Source organism: Periplaneta americana, chromosome 9 (genome assembly GCF_040183065.1).
Source record: "Periplaneta americana isolate PAMFEO1 chromosome 9, P.americana_PAMFEO1_priV1, whole genome shotgun sequence".
In the NCBI taxonomy this organism is placed as follows: Eukaryota; Metazoa; Arthropoda; class Insecta; order Blattodea; family Blattidae; genus Periplaneta; species Periplaneta americana.
This window is the reverse complement of record NC_091125.1, coordinates 18114604-18132374: the sequence shown is the minus strand read 5'-3', so window position 1 is coordinate 18132374 and position 17771 is coordinate 18114604. Positions and strand designations below refer to the sequence as shown.

The 17771-nt window shown below is 33.5% G+C and overlaps 1 protein-coding gene across 6 annotated transcripts in view; it reads right to left on the bottom strand.

The window, feature by feature from the left end:
* LOC138705805 (CD2 antigen cytoplasmic tail-binding protein 2 homolog) overlaps positions 1-10436 on the bottom strand; it is a 106290-nt gene extending 95854 nt beyond the window's left edge. For 4 of the 6 annotated variants that reach the window (XR_011333792.1, XM_069834460.1, XM_069834459.1 and 1 more), the window contains exons 1-2: positions 10359-10436; positions 6543-6744 (exon numbers count right to left, since the gene is read on the bottom strand). Coding sequence is in view for 2 of the 6 variants with exons in the window: in XM_069834459.1 (XP_069690560.1) it covers positions 6543-6555 (13 nt within the window). In the remaining 4 variants the exon portion in view is untranslated. The remainder of the gene's footprint in view (positions 1-6542; positions 6745-10358) is intronic. The other 2 variants (XM_069834461.1, XM_069834462.1) reach the window with 2 other exon arrangements.
* Positions 10437-17771: the final 7335 nt, after the last annotated feature.

The following is a 17771-nucleotide window of genomic DNA, read 5'->3' as shown; positions in this document are numbered from 1 at the left end:
CACATTATTCGATATCATGATACATAACACACAAACAAACACCCCCCACCATAGGAGCAACACACCCCCACCCCTACAACTGACGAATGCAAATGACAGTATGCAAGATCAACAGGAACATTAGTAGTTCGTAGGACACTGAAGATGACACAGAACCGGCGTCGAAATGGGCCGTCTGTCTAAGGTACATAAACTTTTTTAAAAATTTTAACACTTTTAATGTGTCGTTAAACAATTTTAAGTTTTTTAAACAAAGTGTCAATGACATTAAAATTAGCTCGTGATACAGCCAGAAAACAAGCAGAAGAGAACAGTAATAGAGACAATTTTATAGACTGGAAGCTTGTAAAGTGGCCACATTTAAGAAAGATGTACTCTCAGCCAAAAGGCAAAGTTTTAACAATTTCATCTCTAAAATGGACTATAGAAAAGATGGTATAAAAGCTTACCCGAATTTATATCTAATATCACAAAGAGTAATCCACCAAGTAACTCACTCATAATTTACAAAAATACACAACTAACAGACCCCCAGGTTATTGCAAATGCCTTACATATACCTACAATAATACATAGGATCACAACAACTCACAAAATGTTAGAAAAAAAAAAAACATGAAAAAAATATTAAGGTGAACAAAAGAAGTGTGTTTACATGAAACACAAGAGAAGTGTTTGTTGATAGTTTCACAATCCATGAACTAGATGCAGCTATTGGGACTCTTAAATCGAATGAAGTCCCCGGTCCAGATTTAATTCATTCAGAATTTATCAAGAACCTTAGAGACAAGTGTAAAAAACCATGCTGAACTTTTTACAGTACCTGCTAACTGGAAAAAAAGCATTACCGGTATTATACCCATTTTGAAGAAAGGTAAAACTTCATCTAAAATTAATAACTACAGACCTATTTCTCTGACAAGTCAGATATGGAAAATATGGAAAGAATGATTGCTGCACGTCTCAATTGGTTCCTTGAATCCAACAACTTGTTTTCAAAACAGCAGTCTAGCTTTATACAGTACCACTCACCCAGTGGTGATATTCAAAAAGTTTAACAATCTGTTCTCTCATGTATGTAAGCTTGTAGAAAAATTGCATAAAATAGGAATCTGAGGTAATACGCTCTGTTAGTTACAAGACTTCATCACACAGCGATTCAGCACAGTTAAATATCTATCATATTTTTCAAAATACAAACAAACAGCTATGGGTGTACTTCAAGGAGCAGTGTTGAGTATAACATTATTTAATATATTTATCAACGATCTTCCCAGATCTTTGGCAAAGAAGTAAAGTTTACATTATTTGCTGATGACCTCCTCATCTGGGTTTCAAAACCAAAGAATAAGCTCAAGTCATTGGAAACCCAAATTAACACAGCATGACTAAATTGGAATATTGGTGCTCTACTAACCTAATGCAAGTAAATGCAGTCAAAACTAAATATCAAATATTCACAAATGTCACTAAACATAACATCAAGCTTAATCAACTTCCCTTACAAAGAGCAATCAATTCACAATATCTAGGAGTCATATTTGATACCGGTAACAAATTATCTTGGAATGATCATATTAATACTGTAGTAGAAAAAGCCCAAAAGAGATTAAATCTGTTAGAAAGATTAGCTGGCTGCAAATGGGGAAGCCAGAGACGTACACTAAATTCCACATATATGTACATGAAACCTGTCCTCAAATATTGTAGTGAAATACTCATCACATGCACCCCACAACAATGAAATAAAATAGAACAATTTCAAAACCAAGCACTACGTTTAATTATAGGTGCAGTGAAATTTACACCAATAGATTCAATGAGACAACTTACTCAACAAAAACCACTGATACACGAGTTTCAAGAACAAGCAGAAATCCGGTATGAGAAATTAAACAGACTGTCTAATGCAGATTATTGGAGAAAATACAAAATCTTGCCTACTAAATTAAACACACAAGAAGGATTTATGCAGAAAGTTAAAAGATTACAAACGCATCTCATTCCCCAAACTAACATTGAAATGTCACAAATCCGACAAAATCCCTTGGAATACATAAATATTCAAACAGGAAACAACTTATTGGAACCAAACCAAACCAAACGCTCTTTTCTTAAACACATCCAAAACAACTGTTTTTCCGTTTTCACTAAGATCCAGTGGTCTTAAATCTCCTCAATCTTCTTTTAGGCCAATATTCATCATTCTGATTGTTCTTCCCAAAATTTTATTGTGAATGTCCCATATTAACCGAACAGAAGTTAAGTATTTAGGCATTACAATCGACCAACATTTACGATGGAATAAACATAGTACATATTTATGCAATAGATTACGTAAAACAATTTATATCTTTGTTATACTTCGGTCATATTTACCAGCTAATAATTTACGTCTCATTTATTTAGCTTTATTTCAATCCAGTCTTCAATATGGAATTTTAGGATGGGGAAATGATTGTAATTCTAATCTCACTCCACTAATACTTATTCAGAAAAGAATAATTAAAATATGCCTTAATAAACCAATTGCTTACTCATCCGAGCTTTTGTTCACTGATTTTAATGTTTTGAAAATTAAACAGATTTATTATATTGCCTTATTAAACTTAATACATAAAAATCGTAATAAATTCAAATTGTATCATCATAAATATGGAACTAAAAGATCCGATTTTATACGACTAGAGGAACCAAAGTGTTTCACAAGCACAGCTCTTAGCCATGGTACCTACTTTGGTCCAAGGTTATATAATAAAATAATTGAAAAATACCCGAATTTGGAATATTTTTTATCAGAAATTTCAAAAGTAGCGTTAGGAATTTAAGTTTTAAAGAATATATGAATGGCCATTTGTTAAAAGGGCACATGTCCATTAGGGTAAACTTTTCAGTATTAACAAAAAACTGATTTGTATCCATATTTTGCTCATTTCGCAATTACTGCACAACTCAGGACGTAGTATTTATGTTCTTGAAAATGGCCATGGACTTGAAATCTCTTAAATTTAACAAATTGGCACTTCAATTACACTTTGAAAGTCACGGATTTCTGCCCTTTTAACAAATGTTGAAAAAACTTACAAGTGATGTTAATTTTAAAGACTCATTTATTGGTTTTCTTATTTTTACAACACAGTAAACTTTTCAGTATTAACAAAAAACTGATTTTTATCCACATTTTGCTGATTTATTAAATACTGCACGACTCAGAACATAGTATTTATCTTCTTGAAATTGGCCTTGGACTTGAAATCTCTTAAATTTAACAAATTGACACTTCAGTACACTTTGAAACTCAAGGGCTTCTGCCCTTTTAACAATGTTGAAAAACTTACAAGTGATGTTAATTTTAAAGACTCATTTATGGTTTTCTTATATTTTACAAAAATATCTCTTTGTTACAATTTATTGTTTAAAGATAGTTTTTCAATATCATAATCTTCAGCAAGAACTCTAGCTGCTGGTTTCCTCACTCATAACAGGACCCTGCAAAATGTATATATATATATAAAATTCCCGGTGACCATCTTCCACATACTGAATAATTTTTTGAAGGTCTCCTACTTTTTCCTTTTTTAAGGGCACTTTATCTATAGGATAACTTACATTCTAAGCTAGTTCAACATGTTGTTGTAGGCCAACATTAAAGGTATGTTTGACCAGACCGTTAATGAATGCCATTGCCACAATATAGCCAGGAGTATCTGAATCATAAATGAAATGATGCAGTGAAGTTATGCCAAAATGGACCCTCTCATCCCTCCGATTCAATGAACTTTCCAGGGAAATAGCTATTCTCTTATAAAACTTTGTCCACCAGTCTTTAAAGTTTAAAATAGTATAACTATCTACTTCTCTCACAGTAAATTTTTGTGTGGTGCTACTTTCTATTATTAGTTCTGTTAACTGGTGTACAGTATAAATTCTATCTGTCTTTTCCAACCTCCTCTTCACTATATTGAAATCGCGGTCACAAGGGAGATAACTATGTCCCCTTGTGGGAAAGAAGTGTTGAATTATTTTCAATTGTTTTGTGTCAGTTAATGCTACGAATAGTCTGGAAAGAGGGTGATTTTTGTTCTGTCCGACACAATTGTCACTAAACAACCGGACTACTTCAATATGAGCAGGCAAATAATGTTGTAAATAATCTAACAAATATGAATACACTTCGTCTGGACCTTTCTTGGCTTGTTCCTCATGATATAAATAGAATACAGCTTTGTTTTTCTTTATATCATGTACGCAGAACAAATTTACTGTCAATTGCCTCAGATAAAAAAGATCTTGAACTAGAACTTTTGGAAGTGAAACATTCATCATATAATCAAAAGACAGTGATAGAACATTATTGTTAAGCCCTTTTAGTTCATCCAAGAATTCTTCTCTAAGTGCAGCATGAAACTTTTTACTTTTTCTATTATGCACAGCAAGATCTGCTATAGCACAGCATTTAGCAGCATCATTAATATGTGGTGATTTGATTTTAAGTTTTAGCTCTTAACAAGTGCAACAGCAATCAACTTGTGGCTGACCAAACTTATAATTAAAATTCTCCTTGAATATTTTACAGAAGCCACTATAGCTGAGCTTAGCATCTGGATGTTTTTGTCTGAACAAGTTATACATCATTTTAATAGTCAAATCTGCACTTAGATAACGATCTACTTTTCCAGTATAGTGAGTTTCTTTTAATGGAAATGAACTTATATGTTCATGAATTTTGATTTTTATATCCACTGGAAAAGAAAAACTAACATGTTTACCTCTCCTATCAGTAAGGCTTTGTCCCTTCAGCTTTAAATTTCTGAGGCGTCTAACACTCTTAGCAGAAACAGCATATAGTGAAAGAAATGACTTCAAACATACCTGGATGGTTTGAGTACCCAATAACACATGATACTTAAAAGAGGTTCTATCTAATTTTTTTTCACCTTGTCATAGACGATTACGTGCTATGTCTTGCACATCTATTAAACCCTGCAGAAATATGTCTTGTTCATTCTTTGTTTTAAGAGTGTAAATTTGTTTGAAGATTTCCACGTAATCATCATCTCCAATATTCTGTGTGCACTGCATTCTGCATCTACAATGATAATATTATATTATGATTATTTTGTACTTTGATGGATATAAAAATGGTGCCAATGATAAATAAAAGTTAATCATTAGCGTGTTCATAGTCTATAATATGTGCAATGGAATTATTAAAGCTAATAATAATAATAATAATAATAATAATAATAATAATAATAATAATAATAATAATAATAATAATAATAAGAAGAAGAAGAAGAAGAAGAATAACAATACCAATAAAAAATAATATGCCTACATTCAAACCACCTAAATATAAGGACTACGCTAAGTTACTAATATTGAAATATTAAATTACCTGCAATTTTCACCGACTGTTTTGGCATCTATTTTCTTTCCAGAGTAATTTGTGTAAGCTTCTCCTTTCAGTCTTGCTTGTTTTACAACATTTCTTTTATAACTTTGAGGATTGGCTTTTCTTTTTCCTCCAAGAGAAAATTCATCTTCTTCTGTAGAACTCATGATGCTTAATGATGCTGTTCAAGGTTTGAAACTTTGAAGTTTACAACAATGCAAATTCCACACAGCGTGAGTGGGTTTTGATTGGCCTTTGATCTAACTGGTGATATTTGCTCCCAACTTAACAATACAACTAATTATTGTTTAAAAGGCAGATGTCCAGGACATCTGACTTTTTAACAATATCTCAAGATCATTACAGCATTTTTAACTTATTTGTAACTAAGATATTGCTGCCCTTTTAACATAGAATGATGTATTTACCCTTATAGTTTCATTATCTGTGAAAAAGTAAAAAAAAACAAAAAACAAAAAAAGTGACATCTGCCCTTTTAACAAATGCCCATATTATGTTCATTTAATATGTGTATGTATTTGTATGATTTAAATTGTTAAAAATGGAATTGTGTTTTTAAAGTTAATTTATTCCTATAATTTTTTTTTCCTTGACCCACTTTATGTCAAATAATTATCTCTGTTTGTGTTAAGTACGAGTATGTGTTTAGAACTCCCTGAGCACGAGTTTTTTTTTACTTCTTCAGGGAAGAATTAAGACTGTATTTTTGTACATGTTATTTTACTAACAATAAACAACAATAAACAATTGTTAAAAAAATACAAATCCAAATGTAGCAAAACAATTAACATTAGAAACAATTAATAGCAAATATCGTTGTGAAACTTGGCTACACATTTACAGTGATTCATCTTTATAAAACGATTTTGATGCTGCAGGAGCTGGAGGAACTTGTAAATTTTTCTCCTTCTATAAAGAAGTCAGGAAGGACTCCACAAACTGTGATGGAGGAGTTGAAGCTGTATGCACTATTCTAACCAAACTACTTCAAATAAAAAATAAATTGTAAATTTTTTTCCTTCTATAAAGAAGTCAGGAAGAACTCCACAAACTTTGATGGAGGAGTTGAAGCTGTATGCACTATTCTAACCAAACTACTTCAAATAAAAAAATAAATTTTCCAAACCTGTAATCTTCATTGACTCAAAAGCAGCTATACAAGCTACAGCTAATAATAGTTCACAGAAAACTGACACAACTTCTCAGTGCTGCACCCTCATCAAGAAGCTCCAAAAACTGGCAAGAAAATAGTTCTGCAATAGGTTCCAGTGCACTGCGGCTATACAGGTAATCAATTGGTGGGTCAACTGGCTGCAAAAGGCTGCACCCTAATAGAAAAACATATTACTGAAAAATCATTTATTTCTGTCATATTAAATAAAAAATTTCAATACAAACAACAATTTTTGAACAGAATAAAGGAATCGGCTAAAGATAACTCATGGGAACCCCTCCTCCAAAATTTAAAGATCATCCCTGAAGAACCAAGAAATTCAGCACTGATAGCCTTCCGTCTTCTGACCGGGCATGATTGTTTGGCAGCTCATTTATATATAATTGGCATCTCCATCTCACCCAATTGTGTGTTATGTGGAAAGGACGTAATCATGGATAAGCACCATCTGGAAAATTGAGAAGCCTTGCCTGTTCACCTCAACACCACGGAAAAATATTCGACTGCAAGACGGCTGATGGCTTCATTGCCATTATAGCAGAACTTTGGCTACCTACCAACCAACCAACCTTACTTACTTACTTACTTACTTACTTGCTTACTTACTTACTGGCTTTTAAGGAACCCGGAGGTTCATTGCCGTCCTGACATAAGCCCGCCATTGGTCCCTATCCTGAGCAAGATTAATCCATTCTCTATCATCATATCCCACCTCCCTCAAATCCATTTTAATATTATCCTCCCATCTACGTCTCGGCCTTCCCAAAGGTCTTTTTCCCTCCGGCCTCCCAACTAACACTCTATATGTATTTCTGGATTCGCCCATACGTGCTACGTGCCCTGCCCATCTCAAACGTCTGGATTTAATGTTCCTAATTACGGCAGGTGAAGAATACAATGCGTGCAGTTCTGTGTTGTGTAACTTTCTCCATTCTCCTGTAACTTCATCCCTCTTAGCCCCAAATATTTTCCTAAGCACCTTATTCTCAAACACCCTTAACCTATGTTCCTCTCTCAAAGTGAGAGTCCAAGTTTCACAACCATAAAGAACAACCGGTAATATAACTGTTTTATAAATTCTAACTTTCAGATTTTTTGACAGCAGACTGGATGATAAAAGCTTCTCAACCGAATAATAACAGGCATTTCCCATATTTATTCTGTGTTTAATTTCCTCCCGACCATATTGGTGTTCTCTGAATGAGCTGCGTTTTGAGTATTAGTTTAATCAAAAGTGAATATGTGTTGTGTATTGCATATTAATTTTGTGTAAAATGACACATTGAAGTCATTATTTGTACAATTAAAAGAGAAACTGTTTCCAAGTTGGACATATGAAACAAAATGAGCTTACAAAGACAGAAGATCGACACCGAATTTACATATTAAAAAAAGCACATGGAGGAAAACAAAATATAAATTTTCAATTTTCATGGTATGAGAAATATCCTTCGCTAAGAGTGTTATGAGACATATCGTCGTTGTTCCTGCAATAACTCCTATGTGACATATTTATCGATTTTCAGGTTTTTGCTCTATTAAATAACTTAAATAGTGATACAGCAAACAATAAAATCTCCTATATGCAATTATATTTCTTTGTTTCGAAAATGTAGGAATTCACAGTCTCCTATGTACGGCTGCCATAGGATGAATAAATGTGTTTTTTCTTCCTACTGAAAACTTTTATATTTTGCACATAGGAGTTATTGCAGGAACAACAACGATATATCTGTATTCTCTTCTGGGGTGAAAATGAGTGGACCTCATCACAAAAACAAATGATAAAAAATCCGAGAATCTTCTGCTTTATAAAAATATATAAAGAAAGCAAATTTTTTCAGCTTAGGTACCCAGTATTTATACCTTAGCTTCATCACTGGTATGTAGAGCCCGGATTTTATGTAATTACATATTTTGTTCCTATATATGTAGCTATAAGGAAAGCTAAAATGTCGGCGAATCATATCAAAGGGATAATTATTCCAAAGGTTTAAGTTACTTATTTTTAACATTTTGGTGCATAATAAATATTTTGGAATATTTTACATATTTTGAAAGAATACACATTTTTTTCACCAATTTTCCCTCTACTTAATTCTTAAGTTATACATTTTAAAATTGTCTTGATAAAAACTCAACACACTAGAACAATATGAAATATACAGACACACTAAAACACAGCCAGATCAAATTCTCAACACACAGATCAATTTCAGAACACACACACTATTTGACACCACATTTCAACAATTTTCACTTATCGAACGCACCCACACAACAGGCAGCGAAGTTCAAGATGACGCCAAGATCTAGTAGGCTCTGAGGATGGTGTGAAGAAGCACCGAAACAGCTGTAAGCCGCACATGCTTACACAATTAACACGAATAAGATCGCAATCTAATCAATTATTTAGTTTTAAAATTGTTTATAAAGCTTATTTCTTCGTCTCTAGTGCGTAAATATAATTTAATAATTGAAAATAATAACGTATTCTGTGAAAAAATGGACATCTGTTTGCAATGCTAATAGTGTGTATATCCCTTAAGAAGTAACGGTAAAGTAGGAACAAATACCACTGCGAAGGGTGGGTCATTGTACTGCTAACGCGATGAAGGAAAAAGTGAAAGTTACCCTGTGGATATGACCATTTCGCACAAACATCGTCAATCAGATTGCTCTAAAAGAAAACAATAGTTTTTTCTGTTTTCTTAAGAAGCTTATTTTGACGTCAGGTGATACAAATAGCTAGTCTACTGCTATTCGCATCCAAGCTTAAAGACCGGATTTCAATTGACGATTCCTTTACTACGATGATAAAATCGTGCTGTGCAAAGTTTGTGACACGCATTGGGTACTCCATGAAGTCACAATTAGAACAGCATTTAGAAACTGAACTTCACATGAGAAATAAAAGTCGTGCTCCGTCGAAAAGAAAGAAGTTCTTCTTATACAAGTGGTGCTGAAACATTCTTCGACTTGTACCAGTGAATTTAATAAAAATTTGTGCATGGCAATGGTTGCTGCAAACATACCATGGTATAAACTTGGAGTTCAAAAGTTTCAAGCTTTCCTACGCAAATACTACAACTTCAATATTTCGCATGAATCAACGCTCCGTAAAAATTATTTGAACTCCTGCTACTCTGACACAATGGAAACAATTAGTGCTGAACTTGATGATTCCTACTTATGGGTTGCCACTGACGAGACGATCAATGACAGCAGAAAATATGGAAAAATATTTAATTATTAATTGCGCCACCAAACAATAATTAATTGACGTTGGACCACATGTGCACCTGTAATTTTTCATTAGTGTGCAAAAATACATCTAATAAAGTTTAATTTTTAAATTACATATTTTTTTATTTATTACATATTTATCTACATATTTTGCCATTTTTAGCCACATATTTATGTGCATATTTCTCATTTTCATATTACATAAAATCCTGCTCTACTGATATGTGTGTCAATTTATTATTGTGTACTAAAAGGAAGGTGGGTATAAAGCAGATAATAATAACACATACTTATTTCCTTGTGGAAGTGGAATAAAATAAAGTTCTTAATGGAAAGCTTACAGTCCCAAAGCTGATATGAATATATCTTCTCTACAAAGTAAAGAAGTATGTGTTTAAAAATTGATTTCAATAAATGTTTATCATATGAAGATCCAGTGTTATAACAATTATAAAAAGTCTGTCAGCAACATACATTTTGATTTATGTAACTTATGTATACTAAAGTATTACCGGTACTTACTTTCAATACCGGTACTTTTCTCAATCTTAGAATCTCCTTGTTTTCCTTAGCAAGACTGTTGTGCAGAATATCTTGTAGAAGATCCTACTTTGAATCAGATAACTGCAATGCACCACTCGGCAGCTATGAATAAAAAAAGAAACCAGTAATAATTATGCTGGAAAGAGTATGAGGCGTTGTGGATACTTTGTATTAGGAGCAAACTTGAAATCGTGATTCTTTGTTGAGTTCACCCTACTATACGCAATGCCTCATATATTCCATTGCTTTTTTAAATAAATTTTCTGTATTTTTCCTTATACAGAGTGAACCGTAAGTAATGTCATTAATTTCTCGTTCTCGTTCTGCAAAAGAATTTTACAATCTAGCAGGATAGAAATGGGGATGCTCTAGGAATACTTTGAACACTACATACAAAATGTTTATACAGCCAGTGCTGACATACTGCGGAGAAATTTCAATTACTTCAACTTCCATAAACGAAGTAGAATATGTTCAAAACCAGGCTCTCAGGCTCATTACTGGTGGAATCAAAACACCTCCAATAGATTCTATAAGATTTCTCACTAATATTAACAGCGTCAAAATGACAATAGAAGAAAAAGCACTAGTTCAATATGAAAAACTTATCAGATTACCAGGAAACAATTGGCATTCATACAGTCCTCTCTGTAGATTGAAAACTCAAGAAAGTTTCATATCCATTGTTCAAGAATTAAAACAGAAAATCAATATCCCGAATTTAAAAGAAAACTTACAAATTAAACCAAACTCTTTAACTCTATTAAATATAGAATATAATCTAAATTTAACAGAAGAAATACTGAAATCAGAAGTGAACACTGAAATAATGAAGCAATTGTCTTTAGAGACACTTAATATTAGGTACCCTCCATAAAACTGGCTTCATTTATACACCAATGGATCCTTGATCTCCAGAGAACAAGGTGCCGGTGCAGGTGTTACGTGCTGTCTCTTCTCATTTTATAGTTCTCTTGGGTATGGAACAACAAGTTTTGGTGGAGAAATCATTGCAATAAGTGAAGGTCTCAGGAATCTTCTATGCCACATCAATAAATTTAAGAATGTAGTTATATTGTCAGACTCCAAAGCAGCTATTCTATCAATAATCTCTAAACACACACCTTCATCTCAAACAGCAGAAATAACTAAAATGCTCTCTCAATTAATATCACTCAATAAAAGAACTGTATTCCAATGGATACCATCCCATTGTGGAATCCTGGAAAACGAGAATGCGGATGCTTTAGCAAAGAAGGGCAGCACTGCTATTTACAGACCTGTTACTAAATCTAAATATTACTTTGTGAAAAGATTTATTACATCTACATACTTAGACTTCAACAAACAAAATTTGATAACACAATCTCAAGGGAAAAAAATGGAACTCTGTGCATCATAATCCACAGTTAATTCCCGATTTACCACGAAAATCGTCTGTAGCTGCATTTAGATTGGCAACAGGCCATGATTGTTTGGCCAAACACCTGCATAGAATTGGAATATATCAGTCCACTAACTGCCCATTGTGCAACTCAAGCCAAGAAATGGATTCGGAACACCTCAAAATCTGTGCTTCAGTGGCTGACCATGATAATATCTTTGAAAAATATTGGAGTGCAAGAGGTCAAATGACTTTATTGTCAAACGCCTGGCATTAGAATACAACAACAAGAATCTTACATTTATCCAGATTCAATTTCTGCACATTTAAAGAACAAAACTAAAATTCTTTCAATCATTCATTATCATAATTCATTGCCCTCTTAAATTGACTGAGCATACTGGGAATTAAATCAGTGCCTTTCCCAAAACATGCTATGAAATGTTTCATATAAAACAATTTTTATCTCCAAAAGGAAGCAAAAACGAGCAAAATTGTATTAAACTGCTTTGTTTGAAATACCTCAAACAACTCCCTGAAATTAATGATAGTACTTACGGTTCACTCTGTGAATATTAAGCTCTAGTAGACTCACTGTATCATTTAATGATATTGAAATGAATATCTGTTCCCTGTGTTTCTTTTGGTCAGTAACAGGTTGGAAGGATATTAATAGAGCCTACTTTCAGATCTCCTATATGTTTAAGCCAGAAAATTTATAGTAAAGCAATTCTTATTTCTTTTAACGTGTATGAGTTCTGTTCAACACTAGGTAATATAGAAATTTGGTCGATACATTTTCAGGCCAGTTTTGTCGTGCATATAATTTCTAAACTACACGACACATTCCAATAAAGTAAATGGAGACCGACAGAAGGATAAATGTATCCAACATATCATTGAGTTGGAGTGAGTGACATTATCTATCTTCACTGTGGTAAAGGGGAAGTTTAGGCACGAATTGGCAGGTCCCATAGTAGCCTTGGCAGTGTAACTCGAGAATGCAAAGCGATAGAACATTCACAATTGAGATGCATTTTTGCTAAACTCAATCGATGCACAAAACTACTTTTCTCAGAAAACGAGTTTTATTGTATACACAGTTTATGTTGTGGGAAGGAGATATTTCTAATCATCCTCTACGCACGGTATGAACCGAGTTGTGCAAAATCTAACTGCATGGGTGATACAGAAGCTAAACACCATATGATTGTGATATATAACTCATTTTCGCAAAATTTTGCATCTATCGAGTTTAGCAAAAACGCTCCTCAATTGTGTAAATGATTCGTAACGAACCAGGCTACAATTCCAATTGAGAAACAATCAATAGTCGACAAGTTAAATTGAAAAAATTCCGAAGTGCAATTGAATGAAGAGAAAAAATTCACAATGTCGAGACATATGCAGCGCAAAGGGGAGTGGGAGTACAAGCAATGGGTAGCAAACGATACAGTACAATGGTTAATGTAGCAACCGACATATTTACTTTCAATGCATACAAGGTTGGGACAGAATTTCATGTAACTACTAAAACGTTGAATTATATGACAAACAAAAATCGTTATCCCTCACCATCTGTTGTACATGATTAGCTAAGAACTGCAGACCTGCCATTAAAAAAAAAAAAACAATCCAAGCATCCCTGCTTTGTAAATATTGATATTGTAATGGTATGTGTATGAATGATTTGTCTTTGTAATCCGGCAGGATGTAATGACATGTATGAGTGCTGTTTATTTATAATTTTAGAGCATGTGCATTCAGAAAAGGATTTTCGATGTGGTAAATTCTTATATGTTTTCTTCTTTCTACGCGCATGCGTCGATGGCCCTTTGGCCACCAGTTCGATGGTGCAGACTGAGTCAGTCTGTAGTTGACTAGAGCTGGAGCCATCAGCTCAGACTGGAAAGGCTTGGTGTCCGTGTTTGGGAACCTTATATCTCAACCTATGATGTGAAGGTAAACTGGCCACTGTACTTGGGTTTTTCTCTAAAACTAATTAAATTATAGCCCACCGAGTTTTTCTTTTGTGTATATTGTGGGATTTTGGTGAAATTATTTAAATTCTAAAAGATGTTTTCCTTTCCCTTTGAAGATTGGCCGTGGCACTTAAAGATTTTGCTAGGCTGAAACGAATCCACATCGTCAGTCTGCGTGCTGTAATGATTAGTTAAGATTGTGATTTATTCTGATAGAATAACAAAGATCATGAGCTGATTATATATAGATATGAGATGAATAATGTTGAATGACTGAATTTTAATTTTATTGTTATTGTTAAAATAAATTCTCAGTGTCAGTTTAATGTTGCTCAAAAACAAACACAATTTTGTACATTTAGCTTGTCTAATTTTTCAACATTATGAAACTGGTTTAATCAAAGGTTTTGAGGTTTAAAGAGAATTGTTGGTTTAAGGTTGAGTTTACTTAGTGAAAAATAAAGTTTTGATACAAATTGCATATTTCGTAGCGTAAGAATTTATTATAATCTTTGGTAGAAAAAGATAACTTCAGTACCATGGTACCGTAATATCACTCATCACCTGGCAATCCTGTGTGTAGCTACATGTCGTCTTTGTTCCTGCAATAACTCCTATGTGACATATTTATCGATTTTCAGGTTTTTTTCTAGTGATACAGCAAGTAATAAAATCTCCTATATGTAATTATATTTCTTCCTTTCGAAAATGTAAGAATTCACAACCCCCTATCTACGATGATGAATAAATGCGTTTTTCCCCCTACTGAAAAATTGTGTATTTTGCACATAGGAGCTATTGTAGAAACAACGACGATATAAGTCACTCAGCAGTCCTAGTATAATGGCAGTTGACATTGGGTCTATACTTCAACGTATATGCCTAACTTGGAGTCAGGCCATAAAGGGAAACATTGAGGGAAGAGAATTCGATCCGGTGCTGTGGATTGAATTCGGCATAGCTCAGTGGTCAGAGCACGTCAACTTATATGCCTAACTTGGAGTCAGGCCATAAAGGGAAACACTGAAGGAGGAGAATTCGATCCTGTGCTGTGGATTGAATTCAGCATAGCTGAGTGGTCAGAGAACTTGGTACGTAGAACCAAGGACCCGAGTTCGATCCCCAACACCGGAGCGAATTTTTCTCCTCAAATATTAATAATGAATTTACTTTGATTGATATATTTTGAATTTTAAGGTCATTTCAAAGGTCAGTTTAATAATATATGAGGTGTCACTGTATAAGGATCATGTGCAGAGACTAAGTAGAAGGCAGAGAATAGGAAAGATTTGAGAATGCTGGGTTTGCAGTGAAAGGCCTGCCTTTGGGCAGAACACGTGTGTGTGTATGTGTGTGTGTGTGTGTGCGTGCGTGCGTGTATTTTGAGAAGCCTCTTACAAATCCTAAGGAATTGAAATGAGAGAAATTTTAGCAGTCTATATATATTTTTGGGCAGGCTGAAAACAAACCATCATCTTTCTTATCATTCATCTCGGGGAAGGATTACAGCAAAGAGAGAAAATACTGCAATGGAAGAAAACTGGATTTGCAAGAATTTTACAATGGACAAATATTTAACATACCTTTCTGTATAATGGCAAAGAACATCATTTTCATGACATTTTTATTTCATATTTGGAATTACGTTGGTAATTTTAATATTCTAATTACACAACTTAATACAACATTAGCCAACATTTTAAGAACTTTAATTGAGTCACATTGTAAAATGTTGGTCATACCTGAGTATATTCATCAGAAGTCAATATCTGGTCACTGTTATCTGGTATTTCATGAGAAGTCCCGGTACATGAAGTATGATGTTCAAGATTAGGTTTCTGAAAATATACAGAATTTGATATTATAAATTTAATAAGAATAATTATAATACTCATTGGTCATTCCACAAAATGTATTTCACATCTAGGTCTACAATATCTTTTTAATAGATATTATTGATAACTGATTAAATGACGATTTTACTAGTGTTAATTATGTAAGCATGTGTGGCTTACAGCTGTTTCGGTGTTACTTGACACCATCCTCAGAGCCTACTAGATCTCGACATTATCTCAACTTCGCTGCCTGTTGTGTGGGTGCGTTCATGTGATGAAGAGTTGTGTTAAATAGTGTGTGTGTTCTGAAATTGATCTGTGTGTTGAGAATTTGATTAGGGTGTGTTTTAGTGTGTCTGTATATTTCATATTGTTCTAGTGTGTTGAGGTTTTGGTTTTTGGGTTGTATGTGTAGGATTTCCATGTCTGTATTTATGTTATTGTATGTGTGGTTGGCGTTAGTTACGTGTTCGGCATATGTAGATGTATTATGTCCTCTGGTTGTTTAATGTGTTCTTCTCAGATATAACTGTATTACATAATATTTTATTATTTGCAACAGGTTTTTCCTTATATGACTATGTAATAAGTTCAGATAATACAATGGAAAAATATGCCAAATATAGATTTAGAAACAAAATGAGACTGGTTGGTATCAGGATTATTACAACAATAAAAAGAAATAAATTACACCAACCAGGATGACTACAACAACAATAATAATAAATAAATTGTATCTTGTAGTGAGAAAAAGCATATGTTTATTTGTTAGTCAAATGTAGCTCTATTTTCTAAGATGTCTGGTACCAGTATATCTAGTTCATTGACTTTGTACATATTGACTTTTCTCTTGACCAATTTCAGTACTGGTACCTATTGCGTTGGCAGTATAATAGGTCCTCCTTTAAGAACTCTTCCCACCCCCACGTTCAATAGTAGAATGCACAGAGTCAATCTCATTCTGGGTATGCCCTGATTAAAAATTTCTGTGCTATGACCACGGAAAGGAAGTTCATGCCCTGAAAACATGAAGAATATGTATGCATTTATGCCGTAAAAATAGATAAATATGCTACAAAATATGCATTATCAGTCTGAGATTATTTTAACAGAATAATAAGGTACCGGTATAGGTAACTTACGTTTAGTCTATGGATTTTGAAGTGGTTGTCTCACTGCTGAATGCTCCATTTATGCTGTTACAGTTCACAACTAAGCAGTGACGTATGTTTTCTGTTGTCATTCTTCGCCTGTTGTCTCTCAGTATAGCTTTGTAGCGTGAAAAACTTCGTTCTACGTCACAAGAAGTAAGAGGGGCTTGCACAAAAGCTGGGAGCTGTTCTATAGAAAATTTTCTTGGTTTTTGGGGTGTTTTTCCTTCAAGAATATCTTGAATTTCTTTAAGTTGATAATAACCAGGGTTTTTGGAAAGAATATTTGCTGTTTTCTCGTTCACTTTATCTCCTACATTTCCTAGAACTGATGTTAAACTGGACATTGTTCTATCGAAATCTACTAAAGACTGCAGTAAAGGAATACCAATTGCTAACTTGAGAGGCTCTCTATGAGGGCGTCATCGTTACATTCAAAATTCATAAACATAAATTAGTCGTGTTTACGAGGTTACACACTTTTAAAAAGGAGGGAAAGACTAATAAACATACATAATATGCAGTTTCCCTGCATAAATATTAAAATATGATGTTTTATAAATAAAGGCAAAATATGCACTTTTATGCACAATAAAAGTAATATCATTGTATTCAGAAATTTGTGATTCATGTAGATAATCTTTCAGCATATTCACACAACAATAGAGAACAAATATGCAAGTGCATGAAATTCCTTTCCCTAGTTATGACATTATATGACTCAGGTTAGTTACGCAGTACAAAAGCAATGAGGCAATGGATTTGTTCTTGTTTTGTCCACCACAATTGTCTAAAAATAAAATTACCTGGTTTTTTACTGTGTTGGGCAAAGAAGTAAGAAATTTATAGAGACATGTGTCAATCTGATTTGAACCTCTTTTGGCCAAGCCCTTATATCAAAAATAACAATGGCCCTGGCTGTCTGTGATGTCATTCATATATATATATATATATATATATATATATATATATATATAAATCCCCCCCCCCCGCTGTTATTTATACTTGCTTTAACATCTTTGGTGACATCACGGGTTAAT